General features: G+C 41.3%; 1 protein-coding gene across 1 annotated transcript in view; it reads right to left on the bottom strand.

Moving 5' to 3' along the window:
• Nucleotides 1–2,062: 2,062 nt before the first annotated feature.
• The window catches only part of DBNDD2 (dysbindin domain containing 2), a 31,799-nt gene continuing 18,443 nt past the window's right edge, over nt 2,063–15,418 (bottom strand). Inside the window, exons 2-4 of the mRNA XM_034413901.3 lie at nt 11,977–12,132; nt 10,914–11,060; nt 2,063–2,506 (exon numbers count right to left, since the gene is read on the bottom strand). Of these exons, the coding sequence (XP_034269792.1) occupies nt 2,304–2,506; nt 10,914–11,060; nt 11,977–12,132 (506 nt within the window). The 3' untranslated portion in view covers nt 2,063–2,303. The remainder of the gene's footprint in view (nt 2,507–10,913; nt 11,061–11,976; nt 12,133–15,418) is intronic.

The following is a 15,418-nucleotide window of genomic DNA, read 5'->3' as shown; positions in this document are numbered from 1 at the left end:
GACTATTACGCATCAACGATAGGGAACATCTTGGCCTCCTGATTTGAAATTTCCAGCATCACTCCTCATTAGCTACAAAATAGTGGTTCAGCAATATGTAAAATGCTCCTGTATAACAGTACCTCTAACCCATGTTGGAAATGTGAAAAGCATGAAGGATCATTTTGCCATGCATGGCAGACTTGTGAAAAACGAACAAACAAACAAAAAAAATACGTATAATGACATAAAGAATTTTAAAGCCTAATATTCAAATGAAACTAGCACTTATGGATAACCAATTAGAAATGTTTTATAGATTTTGCATAACTGCAGCTATTATATTTCCCAAGTTGGAAAAATACTGCCATACCTATAATGGCGAAATGGATTGTGAAGATGGCAGAATTGGCAGTAATGACAAAACTGAGCTGTTTGATCAGGATAAAACAAATATTTTTATAAAAGACTGGAACAGGGACTTTATGCTGAAAATAGAAAAAAAATGATTTTTGGATTTGCTGATTAAAAAGTGTTGAATATTTATAAAAATAATATAAAGGTGGGATAAAAATAAATACAGGAAGAGAATCATGTAAGATAATTTTAAAGAGGAAATAGACACAATAATTTTGTAATTGCTCTAAAGGAGATCGGAAGAGATTGCTTCTTTATATATTTTTCTTTTTTTCTGCTTGTACTATCTTTCATGCTTTTATCTTTTCTTTTTTGTTGGTCTCTCATTGTATTATTATATTTATCTTTTAATCATGTGAAAAGTGCTAATAAAAATTATATATATATATAAAATAAAGGGAGCAAGTTCTTTATAATAATAATATATCAAAAGGAAAGCAAAGTTTAAGTGCCAAAATCTGTCCTCTAATTTCGACAAAGCTTCCTTCTCCTGGAGAAAGAGTATTCTCTTTTTCTGCCTCATTCTATCTGCCTCATATGCCAGGGATTTATTATTTTGGGGGGGCGGGGGGGAAGAGACATTTTTAGTGTAAATATTTTAGCACTGATGAAGTTACCTAGTTTGGTAATGAAATGTCTGCAAGAAAACCACCAAACTCAGAGAGCACCAAGGACCTCACAGTTCAATTTCGAGCTACAAATATTCTATCAGTGTAATTAAATTTATAAAGAGGCAGTCAGTAGTCCTTTTTGTCCCCTATTATCTGTATCTGCATCATTCCACAGCATCTTTGACTACCCCTTCTTCTTAATCTGAAAAAGCTCTATGGAAGGAGTTTTGTTTGGCAGTCTTTGTCTGATTTGACCTTCACCAATATAATTGAAGGCTGGGATGCCAGAGAGTGGGAGATGTGACTGTGGAATGAAAGGTAGAGCACACACAAGTACCTCTCAGGCACTTTACAACTAAGGTAAATATAAAGACACAGCATTACAGCCATGAAAAAATGTACGAAATGTTCTTCTCCCATGGAAAAAGATCTGAAAGCCATTTCTCCCCCATCAAATAAAATAAAAATGATTGGGGGAAATGGAGATGATGTTTTCATCGTAGAAATAATTGGGCTACTTTAAAATTTATGGGAGAGCAATCAAAGTTCACTTTACTACTGAGGTGTTCAGTATGGAGGCTCAAAGGAAATTTTTCTAAGGACTGTCCTGACTGTGTAGCTTTTCCATAAGACCCATTTCCCTCCTCCAGAGCTCTTCCTGTGCTTTGTGGTACATGCCCTTCATTTGCAATATAAGGATGTAAAATCAGACGAATGAAAAAGTTAATAAAAATCTGATTCACTCCAAGAACCTTTCAAATTATTTTAGTCCCACCACCTTTCAGCTATTCCTTCTCCATCTTTCCTCTCCAGGTAGCCTCATTGTTCCTTTCCCAGTAACACACGTCATCCCAGCTGCTTGCTTGAAAGGAATGTAATTTTCTATTATGTTACAATTAAAGACATGCTGCATTCATGTTTGTGTGTATATATGTGTTAGGATTAGGGAGCCTATCAGTTTGCATAAAGGCCTTGTTTTAAATCTTTGTAGCCTTGCAGCAAACGGAGTCCTCATGTGAGGGAAGCAGAAGCATTACTATATGTGTAAAAAGATGGAGAGTTAAATTCTATTTTAATTCTGTAGCACCCATGCCTCACCCTATTCTCCCTCTTCTGTTGCCTTATCCATGCATTGACCATCTTGCAGGAGGAAAGATCATCTTGAATCTTCCCCAAGTACAACAATTGGACAGGGAGTTTTTGTGGGTTTTACACAGTGGGAATCAGAGCAATCCAGTCATGTTCATAATCTCATGCTGGCAGGGTCCGTTATAGCACGATGGATGGAAAACCTCGCTAGCTCTTGCTCTCCTGTTCTTCAGACCCATCTTGCTCCAATTCTTCCTCATCTGACTGCACCACAGGAGTCTCAGCTCCTTCTTCACTGGTGTCCAGGCTATTCAGGTCTGTAGAGGCAGATGATGTGGACGAAATTCGTGATTTGACCTCAACTGTATTGGGCACTTGCAGAGAAATATCTTCCTGGAAAGGGTTAGAATCTGGCAAAGGAGATGGACAAAAAGAAAAGAAGGAAGACATTAATTAGATGATTGGCACCTGGTTCATCCTGTCCCATAATATCCTGGTATCAGCCTTTAGGGATAAGCGGATCTACTATACCAGGTTTAGTTTTTACTTTACAGCTACTGTGTATTGCAGTTGCTTGAACCAAACTTGAGAACTCTGCATTAAAATTGCATGAATGTTGGTGCACATTTCTGTAAACATACATACTTCTTTTGTCATATTACCCTCCTGCATACATTATCAGCTAATAATATCCCAGTATATTTTATTCTTTGTTTTCATGAATATCTACATCTTTGCGCAGACCTTTCCCTTAGTAACTTACATACAAATGTGTTGATAAACTTTATGGTAAAATTTAGGAAAGTGCAAGTTTTGAATAACAAACTTTTTGTGTACTGCTTTAAAATGCAAAATTGTGCAAGTCTGCACTGAAATCTAAATTATAATTATTTTTCCATTTTTGCAAATGCATATATTCATGAAGACACAAAATTAACCTAAGTTCTTGTTCAAATGCTACCACTTCATTTTGCAGAAAGTACAGTAGGAAATTCTAAGTATTGCTGCAGTTTTTCAAAGATATGCACTGCTTTTTGAAATCAGTTAACAGACACATGCACACCAGGCTATTAATAGAAAATGCAAAATGCACTAAATTTTGTTATTGCATCATCAGAGTTGAACAAAGTAATACGTCGTACTACTGTTCCAGACTTAAATATGTTGCATGTAAATCACTCCCAAAGCTATAGTACGGACAAGAAAAATGCCATTTTAGGTCAGAGTTTAAACTTCATTTCTTCTGGGAAGCATTTATTCAATGATCAATCCTTCTCCAAACAAACAGACAAACAAACAAAACCTTGCAGATTGCCTAGAATTCAATGCCCCCTGACAGTTACACGCTGTAGGGAATATTATGAGCTCATTGCACTACATACATATGTGGAGATAAGCTACCCAGTTCCACAGACTGAGCTGATCTTTCCTTGCAGTCACCCTGCAGATAATAAGTGGTGGATGAGAATCCCTTTTCTCTAGTTCTGCATAACCCTTCACTGTGCCAGAAGAATCCATCATAAGCAGGCTTTTCGGGCATTTTGTCAAGCCTGACCTAATTTAAAAATGTTATAAACATGTACATCTTTGGATATATTCTGCAGAGTTTAGAATACAAATCACAAAATGTAATCTGAGAGGCAACAGTGAGACAGCTTCCCTTAATGCTTAACATTAAACATTCTGCGGTGGTCCAAAAGAGGGGACCAGTTTGATGAAAGGTGTGACTACCCCTTGCTTAGCAGTTTAATTGTATGGTTTGAATCGTGCTGATGCATTTTTATTTTATGATGTTTATTATGGCACGGGGACAGTCAGCCTAAGTTCATGAAATGCCGTAGTATGGATGCCAACTAGAGAAAAAGATGTGACTTGGATATAAAAATGTTCTTGTAAGACTGCAGCATCAATACTTCACCTCCTATTTGTTATAAAAAATTATCAGCTTTGTAGGACCTTGCCTTAAGATGAAAGAAAAGGAAAACGTGTGTCAGCTCCTTGCAGTGTTGCAGGAGGTCACGTCAAGAAACATACCCGGCAGGAATTCCAGGAAGGCCACTTTACCGTTGTAGCGGTATTTACACAATTTTGAAAATCTGTCCAAAATCCTCACTGTCCCTTTTGAAAGCGAAAAATATCAAGGTGGAGCTAGGCTGAGTCTCTTTCCCATACTTTTCATTCTCCTGGGACTAGGCAACCATTCTCCCTCTCTCAGCTACTTCTCAAGGGCAGAGCTAAATTCCTAAACAACATGTTTCTGAATCTTTTGCTCCTGGAAGAAAATTTGCAAATATGTGGGATGTACCCTGAATGAACATTCCTGAGTCCAAACAGTTTCTGCAATTGCTTGTGCGACTACACCTGTGATTATTATGGGTCATTCATCTCCATTTTTACGTTGTCTACATTCTGCCTCTCTCTACACAAAAATTTATATTTCAAAGGCAGAATTATTTATTCAATAGAAGATACGGAATGTTATTAATCTCGCCTCATATTTCCTGGTGAAGTGATGTAATCATGATAGGAAACATGGTCCTCAAGTTACCATAATAGCAATAGCACTTAGCAATAGTACTTAGACTTATATACCCCTTCACAGTGCTCTCTAACTCATTTACAGTGTCAGCATATTGCCCCCAACAATCTGGGTCCTCATTTTACCAACCTCGGAAGGATGGAAGGATGGGTCAATCTTGAGCCTAGTGAGATTCGAACAGCCAAATTGCAGGCAGCCGGTAGTCAGCAGAAATAGCCTGCAGTACTGCATTCTAACCACTGTGCCACCAGGGCTCATAAGGTCGAGATACATAAAAGAACAACCCAGTAAGAGTCTCCCCTCCCCCAAAATAATAGTTAGGATCTAACTGGCTAATGAAACATCATGAAACATGCTAATGAATATGAGATCCACTGGCCTATTGGATTCAGGGACAGATGAAGCCAGTGATCCTGTAGCCTTCCACACAGAGCTGGGCTGTTGTTTGGTCTAGATCCTATCTATGAATGAATCTTTGAGCTATTCTTTATGCAATGGACAAACTTTACATTCCTTCTCCATCTTTGGACAGGAGCTTTGGTGCCTGGTTTGTAAATCTCACAGCCTGGAGATTTCATCAGTGAAGCTACTTAAGTGGAATGTGAGAAGGCTATGTTGTGAAATATCTGAATCACTCTCAGGGTGAATCATTGTGGTATAACTGAGCCCTGTTCCCTCCAGCACAAATTTTAAAGTCTCCTGGCATTCGAAGGAAGATGGGTCAGCTTTAAATCACAGCATTTAAAAAAGGTCTTAATCTACACAAATTCAAAAGTATTTTGGAGATGTTAGTAGTGCTGACTATCCAGGGACTTAACAAACTGACTAATTGCTTTGCTGGATTTTTATAATTTCATTTTTACAAATTTGTAAACTTTACATTCACTGTACATGCATTCAATAAAATCATTTGATAGAACACAATGACATCTCATGCATCACAGCACATTATGCTATGATACAAATGCCATTTGGTGCATAATTGGCATGATGATAACCTGTTGCACCTGATATCTCTACCTCCACCTATGATGTGAGGCCATCTGTGCCCTTTCAGATGTTGTTTAACTCCAGTGTCAAACGTACCTCACCTCTGGCTGGAGCTGTTGGAAGTTGTAGTTTCAACATTAGGGGGCATGCATAAGCACACCAGTGTGCCTACCGTCCCTGTCATACTGTCCCCATTTATATGTACTCATTTTATGTGTTTATGGCAAAGTTTTGCTTATTTATATCCATTTATTTGTGCCATATTTTCATGTGTCCATGTCTATGTCTATACTGATACTTGTTTCCTTGTACTTGTTGACAAAATAATTAAACAAACAAACAAACATCCGGAGTATCACAGAAATGGTCCTTAAAGTGATGGTGGCAAAGGGTATTTAACTTTAGAAGTATTTTACTTAGATCAGGAAATACAGTCAGCCTGCTTTATCCAACTCCCAGATCATATTGCTATTTTACTATTTCATGAAATGAGATTAATGAAGGCCACAGAGTGATGGAATGCAAGATGTGATGGAAAATGGCCACTCCCTGTAAAATAAATTTGGCTCAAGATATCCAGAATTCTTAAGTCAAAAACTGGTATATGCAGCAAAGAGAAAACATTAAGCATCTTCTGTCAGGATTGCCACATGAACAAAACATACAAACAGTTTACTCCTGTGCATTTATCCATTGTTTGATTTGAATGAAATCAGTTACTTTAGCTCAGAGGTCTTCAAACTTGGCAGCTTTAAGACTTGAGGACTTCAACTCCCAGAATTCTGGGAGTTGAAGTCCACAAGTCTTAAAGCTGCCAAGCTTGAAGACCTCTGCTTTAGCTATTCCCAGGAATATTGGGTCAACTTTAATAATAAAAGATGCAGAAGAAGAGCACAAGAGAAATGTGGGCACCTCTGTTAGAAATTTAGCATTTTGAGATTCATCAAGGGGAACTTGGCTGTGTCCTTGGAACAGTTATTTCTTTTCATAAATTTCAGACATTGTTATTTAGGCAAACCTAGAAAGAGCGGAGTAAGGAAAGCACTGTTGCTTAGCAACAAGTATGGGGTTGTTAAGCAACAGCTTCCCTGCACTCTCCATTCCCCACTCCTCAGAATAAACATTACCAAAAAAAAAAAAAAAAAAAAAAACCAGGGGAGAAAATGTGATAAGTAAAAAGCCAGAGGGAAGAAGACGACGAGGTGCTATAAAAACAGTTCACAATGTGCAGACAGCAGACAATGCAGGCACGCAAGACACTACTATCACCAGACGGGTTGTTTTTCCTCTTTTAATTTTGGGCAGCAGATCCAAATGGCTCCAAAACTCCCATTTTCTAACCCAAACAGAGCATTTTCTAACTTGAAACAATTCCAGTAAAGTCAGAACAATGAGCGTTGAGCTTTAAAACAGCAGGTTTCTTTTCCAGGCTGAGTTTGAAAAGTTTCTGCTCTGAAACATCTTGCACACCTCTCTGTGCAGCCTGCTTATCACAGGACACAAAATGGGTTCGGACCAGGGGTGAAATCCAGCAGGTTCTGACAGGTTCTGGAAAACCAGTAGCAGAAATTTTGAGTAGTTCAGAGAATCGGAAAATACCACTTCTGGCTGGCCCCAGAGTGGGGTGGGAACGGAGATTTTGCAGTATCTTTCCCCTGCCCCACCCACCAAGCCACACCATGCCCACCAAGCCACGCCCACAGAACCAGTAGTAAAAAAATTTGGATTTCACCACTGATTCGGACCTGCTGTGGAGTCAGTCTACCCTCTTGGCACAAAGTGGGCAAATACACACTTGAGGACATCCTTAAGGCTGGGTACTTTATTCTATCCAAAAAGACCAGCAAAACAGCAATGGAATGTATCTGCCACAGGTAAATCCTTGGGTTCACTTTTTGGGGAGGGGGGGCGGGGATGTCTTGTCCTGAAAAGCCCAGAAATGTTTTTTTCCAAACTGATACTATATATGGCCATAAACTGTACAGCTCTCTTTTTAACATTGAATTATTGTGTATTTATTTAATTTATTTATTTACATGGCTTATAAATCATTCCAACTGCAGCCAACTCTGAATAAGTTTCAAGTGCCTATTAGCATGGCCACTAATACTGGGATGTCATGAAGTTAGTTAGGGCAAAAACGTTTAATCTAATTTAGGGGCTCAATTTATGGAGTGACAAAGGTGTATTACTTCTAAAGGAGGTTATACTGCTCCTGCTTTGACCCTTATTTTGATCCAAACCTTTACTTATGGTGTCAGCAATTTTGCCACTGAGTAGTGTGAGCTGCAGAAGTTCTGGGGATCACAATAGGGTTAGGGGACATGTCAGAGACCCATGACATGGCTGCTCCTGCCTTAAACCAAGATTCATATTGCTAAGATAATAATAGGAATCTTGGTTAAGATTCCTTGGTTAAGATTGGCTAAGGTGGATAAACAGACACCCAAATCTTGTCAGTGGGAGTAAGAAAGCCAATTGTTTCCTTAGACTTTAATTTATATAAATGCTCGTGATGTTTCAAGTTTTACAGAATGCCAGAATTATCTAATGCCAACAGCAGCATACCCATGGTCTTTGGGGCTTACTTCATTATTTCAATTTTGTTCAATTCAAATTAACACAGAAAGGGCCAGACATGACAAAATGGAAGCTATACGTTTCTGAAAAGGAGTAAAGAATACATATGGGTAATAGGAAATACTTGAAAGTTTAGAGCAAATAAAGAATGGTCTGTAGGAAAGGGGAAAACAAGAGTTTCTCTGTACTAATGGCAGAACATTAGTCAGGGTTGTGAGGTTTCTGGATTAACAGAAAGGCATACAATACCTTCTGGGTTTAAACTGATTATGGGTATTTGAGTTTTTCAGCTACAGTGGGGAACTTATAAAACAAAAACGCTCAAGCCTTGTCCAGTGGCCATCTGGAAATTTGTTTTGGGTTATGACTTCATCTCCCAACTCAATGCTCCCACTAAAAAGCAATTATAATCTCCCTTAAAAGGAATATGCCTGGGATAGAGCTTCTTTGACTGACTCTATTTGATAGCATAGTTTTTCAATGTATTTCAATGTACCCGGTTTCCCCAAAAATAAGACATCCTTTGATAATATTTAAACGCAGAGCTGGAAATTGCGTAAGACGGCAAGAGGAGCCCCGTCTTGCTCCACGTACCCCAAAATAATAAGACCTCCCCGAAAATAAGGCCAAGAGCTTATTTCAGGGTTCAAAAAAAATATAATTTTCGGGGAAATACGGTATTATACAAGATTGGTTCCATTGTATACCATCTCACTTATGAATATTTTTCCCAGTACTTTCCCTGATTTCTACCCTATCTATTTCTATCTGACTTTAATTTTAGAAAACAGAGCAAGAGAATATGACAGAACAAAAAGTCACCCTTCGGGGTGGATTTCCATCAGTACGCTGATGACACTCAGCTGTACATTTCCACCCTGGGCCACCCCAATGATGCCCTTGAAGTGATGACCTGGTGCCTGGAGGCCGTACGGATCTGGATGGGGAGAAACAAGCTCAGGCTCAACCCCTCCAAGACCAAGTGGCTGTGGTTTCCGACATCCCATCATAGTCAGTTGGTTCCATCACTGACTATAGGGGGTGAGACTTTGGCCCCCTCAGAGAGGGTTCGCAACTTGGGTGTCCTCCTGGACTGTCAGCTGTCTTTAGAAGACCATCTGACAGCTGTGGCCAGGGGGGCTTTTTATCAGGTTCGCCTGATCCACCAGTTGCGCCCCTTTCTGGACTGGGACACCTTGCGCACAGTCACTCACGCCCTCATCACTTCCCGTCTGGACTACTGTAATGCTGTCTACATGGGGCTCCCCTTGAAGAGCACCCGGAAGCTCCAGCTGGTCCAGAATGCAGCCGCGCGGGTGATTATGGCGGCGACTCGGTGCTCCCATGTAACACCGCTCCTGCGCGAGCTGCACTGGCTCCCAGTGGTTTTCTGGGTGCGATTCAAGGTGTTGGTCGCTACCTTTAAAGCGTTCTATGGCATAGGACCTGGATATTTACGAGACCGCCTTCTGCCTCCAATAGCCTCCTACCGACCAGTACGCTCCCACAGAGAGGGTCTCCTCAGGGTGCCGTCAGTTAGACAGTGTCGACTGGTGACCCCCAGGAGGAGAGCCTTCTCTGTGGGAGTAACTGCCCTCTGGAACGAGCTGCCCCCGGAGATTCGTCGGATTTCCGACCTCTGTACCTTCCGCCGCACCCTTAAAACGCTATTATTCCATCAAGCAGGGCTGGCCTAAAATATTATTTTAATGGGTTATTGTATTTTAGATGATTGGCCAAACTATCTAATAATTTTAAATTGTTTTTAACCTTTATATTGTTGCTTTTTATCTTGGCTGTAAACCGCCCTGAGTCCCTTTGGGAGAAGGGCGGTATAAAATTATAGATAGATAGATAGATAGATAGATAGATAGATAGATAGATAGATAGATAGATAGATAGATAGATAGATAGATAGATAGATAGATAGATAGATAAATAAATAAATAATATATTTTTAAAGTTTCTACAGTATTTTTCATAGTTGCAGAAAAAGATACCAATGAAAACTGTGTCATAGGCTGAGAAGACAAGTTAAGGTGCTATTTCTAATGACCAGGATGCTAAGAGTTTCCCTAGGAGGCCATCTCTCTTCTGTTGTCAGCCCTTTGAGGTAGACTAGACTAGGAAATTAAAGTCAAGAATGCTAATACTATTTTTATTGGAATATTTTTGTTGTTGTTAGTTGTTGTTAGTTGCGAAGTCGTGTCCGACCCATTGCGACCCCATGGACAGCATTCCTCCAGACCTTCCTGTCCTCTACCATCCTCTGGAGTCCATTTAAACTCACACCTACTGCTTCAGTGACTCCATCCAGCCACCTCGTTCTCTGTCGTCCCCTTCTTCTTTTGCCCTCAATCTTTCCCAGCATTAGGCTCTTCTCCAGTGAGTCCTTCCTTCCTTCATCAGAATTAAGGAGGGTCAAATCTGAAATGCTTCCTCAAATTACATTTCTGCCTCAGACTGAAACTTGTTTTGTCTAACTATGACCACTCTTTTCCTGTTTCTCAAGATTATTCTTGTTGCCCATTGTATCTACATCCTTACTAATTTCTACCATTAATGCCCATGCTGGACCTGTTGATGAACTGCATTAACTTGGTTAAATTTCCAACCCTTTCCCTGAACAAAGAGTTTTACCATAACATATTTCAGATGGAACACAGGGGCCAATAATTGATGTGGGTAGTTATGGAAGTTGTACATACCTGGCAACAGGGTAGCTACATTGTTGTTGTCCTCGGTCCCACAGCTAAGAAATACATCAACAGTGTCTTGGTCAGAGAGATCCAACATGTCCATCTGTTCCAGCATGTCGACATTGACCTCCATGGAAGAAATGCTACCTAGGGGAGCTGGAAAGATGTAGGAACTATCAGAGATCACACTGCATGAAGAATTCTCATAATAGCACAGGGCAAGACACAGCTTGATAATGGTTTATACCAGGCGTGAAATCCAGCAGGTTCTGGCAGGTTCTGGAGAACTGTAGCGGAAATTTTGAGTAGTTTGGAGAACCGGCAAATACCACCTCTGGCTGGCCCCCAAGTGTGGTGGGAATGGAGATTTTGCAATATCCTTCCCCCAGGAGTGGGAAGGGAATGGGGATTTTGCAGTATCCTTCCCCTGGAGTGGGGTAGGAATGGAGATTTTGCAGTATCCTTCCCCTGGAGTGGGGTGAGAATGGAGATTTTGCAGTATCCTTCCCTTGCCACGCCCACCAAGCCACACCACGCCCACCAAGCCACGCCCACAAAACTGGTAGTAAAAAAAATTGGATTTCACCACTGGTTTATACCTACGCTTATTATGGAAGAAATGGATCTCCATTTCATAGCTTGCTGCCCAAATTAATCACAAATAAATTACAAATTTACTGACTGTTCTCATACAAATAACACACAGTTTTTCCATTCAGTACCATGAAACAGGATAAGCAGCCTTTTCTGGAGCCTGGGGACTAAACTGAATTGCACAATGATGTAGAGAAAGCAAGGCTGCATCATAGCATGGACAGGACTAGTTCTTATTCTTCTAGGATTTGTATGTGATGTTTTGTTATTTTAACAGCATTGAGCCTATCTGAGGGCACATGATGTTATTTTTATAGGGATTTTTGGGCGCAAGGTGGGAAATAGCTGCCTTCCTGCTGAAAAGCAGTGGTACTACAATTGCTATAAAGTGTCACAAAAAGAGATTTGGAGTAGAACACTGGTACTTGATGATACAGGATGCCCATGTAAGGTCTATGAACATGACACTTGAACTTACGTCTCCTGTGTTCTATCTGCAGATGTGATACTGGGAAGAAGAAATCAACATCGTGCTGGAAAACTTCTTCAAAGAATCTCTGCCTTTCCCAAAGTTTAAGCTGCTGTTGTTGCATCTGCTCAGGGTCCAGCCCCCGCTGCCCATTTTCAATATCAGCTGAAATGAAATCAGAATGAAAAATTGAAATATAGAAGTGTTCTCTCCTGTTCCTTCCAGAACCAAAAATTGTCCTTAACAATATGCAGGATAGAAACACATTTCTTTAAAGAGAAATGATAATGGTTTGAAAAAAGTTTCACTTCTGTGGGGTTTTGCACAGGACAGGAAGCTGGACTAAAATTATCTCCAAGATTCTTTTACATTTTTACATACTTCAATGCATGATTCTATAGTTTTGCTTTATTATCACTTCCTGCCAAGTAGGAACAAACCCCAGTAAAGCATGTTTGGTAGTGGTGAAAATCAGAAGACTTAACACTTTGTAACTAGTATTTATTATTTTCTCTTTTCAAGCTACCTTGAGTTACATGAAGAAAGCAGACCCAACAATTTCTGAGCTGCCCAATCAGCTGGACTATTTTCTACAGAATTGTAACGTGATGCAAGATGATGCAAACTAAAGCTTATATTCAGACCAGCTAATCCTCTTCACTTTCCAAAGTCTCAAATAATTTATAATCCTTTCTAGACTGTATTCATACTGCAGCACAGTTTATAGCACAGAATTGCTTTGCGGAAAAAAAGTACTGTGTACACAGCCTTGAGCTCTTGGATGCATGGTGGTGTAAAAATGCAATGAACTTCCTATTTGTGATGTTGAGAAAGAAACATTAAAAGTTTGCCCTACTCATTACAAAGCAGGCCAGTTCTGTAAAATACACAAAATGAACCAGAAAACGACACTTATTAAATTACCTAGGCTACAGGAATCAGCAAGAAAAGCTACCTTCAAAATATTGAATTGATTGATTCCTTTTGATTCATTAAACCAAATAAAAGTTCAAAAAAATTACTTTGAAAGGATGCTGGTAAATACTGCCTCAGAAAAGGATGTATGTGAAGGCAAATTTAATCATTATCCAATATGAAACCATTTTGACATGGTGGGAATAATCTTCCTTATTTCCCATTTCAAAGGTCTTCCCCTTTTATGTAAATAAATAAGTAACAATAAATAAGTTTTGATGTTTTCTATTAATAATTATGATTTTAGGTATTTATTTATTGTTTTTATGTGCTGTAAACTGCCCAGAAGGGCTTGTTCTGTGAGATGGGCAGCTATATAAATGAGAAATAGGATAAAAAGGCAGACAAGCAAACAGACAGACAGACAGACAAGAAATGTTATATAAGAAACAAATAGCACAAGAAATAGTTTGACCCTGTGACTCCCGAGGACATGGACAGGATTCTGGGGAGGCTTAGCGCTGCCACATGTTTGTTGGATCTGTGTCCCTCCTGGTTGGTGCTGGCCTCCCGGGAAGTTACACGAGGCTGGCCCAGGGGATTATTAACGCTTCTTTGAGTGAAGGTTACTTCCCCCCCTTTTTGAAAGAGGCAGTGGTGAGGCCTCTCCACAAGAAGCCTTCCCTGGACCCGGCTACATTAGCGAATTATCGCCCAGTCTCCAACCTTCGCTTCATGGCGAAGGTTGTTGAGAGTGTGGTAGCGCGACAACTGCCCCAGTACCTGGATGAAGCCGATTATCTAGACCCGTTCCAGTCGGGCTTCAGGCCAGGGCACAGCACGGAAACGGCATTGGTTGCATTGGTTGATGATCTCTGGAGGGCTCGGGACAGGGGTTGTTCCTCTGTCCTGGTCCTATTACATCTCTCAGCGGCTTTTGATACCATCGACCATGGTATCATGCTGCGACGATTGGAGGGGTTAGGAGTGGGGGGCACCGTGTTGCGGTGGTTCTCCTCCTTCCTCTCCGACCGCACGCAGTTTGTGTTGGCAGGGGGCAGAGGTCAACCTCGAGGTGCCTTGTTTGTGGGGTGCTGCAAGGGTCAGTCCTCTCGCCTCTTCTGTTCAACATTTATGTGAAGCCGCTGAACGAGATCATCCATGGTTTCGGAGTGAGATTCCATCAGTACGCTGACGACACTCAGCTATACATCTCCACTCCGAACCACCCCAATGATGCCCTTGATGTGATGTCCCGGTGCCTGGAAGCCGTGCGGATCTGGATGGGGAGAAACAGGCTCAAACTCAAGTTTGAGCTGTGGCTTCCGGCGTCCCGGTATAGTCAGCTGGCGCCATCGCTGACTATTGGGGGTGAGATCTTGGCCCCCACAGAGAGGGCTCGCAACTTGGGTGTTCTCCTGAATGCATGGCTGTCTTTGGAGGAGCACATGACAGCCGTGGCCAGGGGAGCTTTCTATCGGGTTCACCTGATGCACCAGTTGCGTCCCTTTCTGGACCAGGATGCCCTGCGCACAGTCACTCATGCCCTCGTCACATCCCGTCTGGACTATTGCAATGCTCTCTACATGGGGCTCCCCTTGAAGAGCACTCAGAGGCTCCAGCTGGTCCAGAATGCGGCTGCGCAGGTGGTTATGGGTGCGACTCGGCGCGCCCATATAACACCCCTCCTGCGTGAGCTGCACTGGCTCTCGTTGGTCTTCCAAGTGCGATTCAAGGTGTTGGTCACCATCTTTAAAGCGCTCCATGGTTTAGGACTGGGATACATACGAGACCGCTGTGAAGTTTCTGAAAGATGCCCTAATTAATTCATGAGCCATGAGCCAAACTTCAAAAGATATACAGTCATTTATTAGGAGCACCATTTCGGCAATATTCGGATGCAGTTAGAACTAATCCCATGTAGATTTACGTTCCCCTATGACCCTGTCTCTCCCCTCCTCTCTGGCCATGTCATAAGTCACATTCTCCAATTAACCACTTTGGCTGGCTGTGAAATCCAACACCCTCCTTCTGATTGCGGTCAGGAAGAATGTATGGAATGCACTTCAGTTAGGGAAATCAATCAGCTCTATCAGTTCTCCCTCCCTCCTGCTCATGGCAACTTGAAAGCTTTGCAAATTGACAACCGCCTTCTGCCATCAACAACCTCCCACCAGCCAATACACTCCCATAGAGAGGGGCTCCTCAGGGTGCCATCGGCCAAACAATGCCAACTGGCGACACCCAGGGGGAGAGCCTTCTCTGTGGGGGCAGCAGCCCTTTGGAATGAGCTGCCCCTAGAGCTTCGTCTTAGCCCCGACTTGCATACTTTTCGCTGTGCCCTAAAGACCTTCCTGTTTCAGCAAGCCGGACTGGCCTAATATGAATTTTAAGTGGGTGTATGTGTGTTTTAATTTGAGGGCCAAATTGTATATATTTGTTTTAATTGGTTTTAAATTTTATAAATTCATGTGTTTTAATGTGGCTGTACACCGCCCTGAGTCCCCTGGGAGAAGGGCGGTATAGAAATCCAATA

This window comes from Pantherophis guttatus, chromosome 3, assembly GCF_059756535.1.
Source record: "Pantherophis guttatus breed Tessera chromosome 3, ASM5975653v1, whole genome shotgun sequence".
NCBI classification, from domain to species: Eukaryota; Metazoa; Chordata; class Lepidosauria; order Squamata; family Colubridae; genus Pantherophis; species Pantherophis guttatus.
This window is presented reverse-complemented; position numbering and strand designations above follow the sequence as displayed.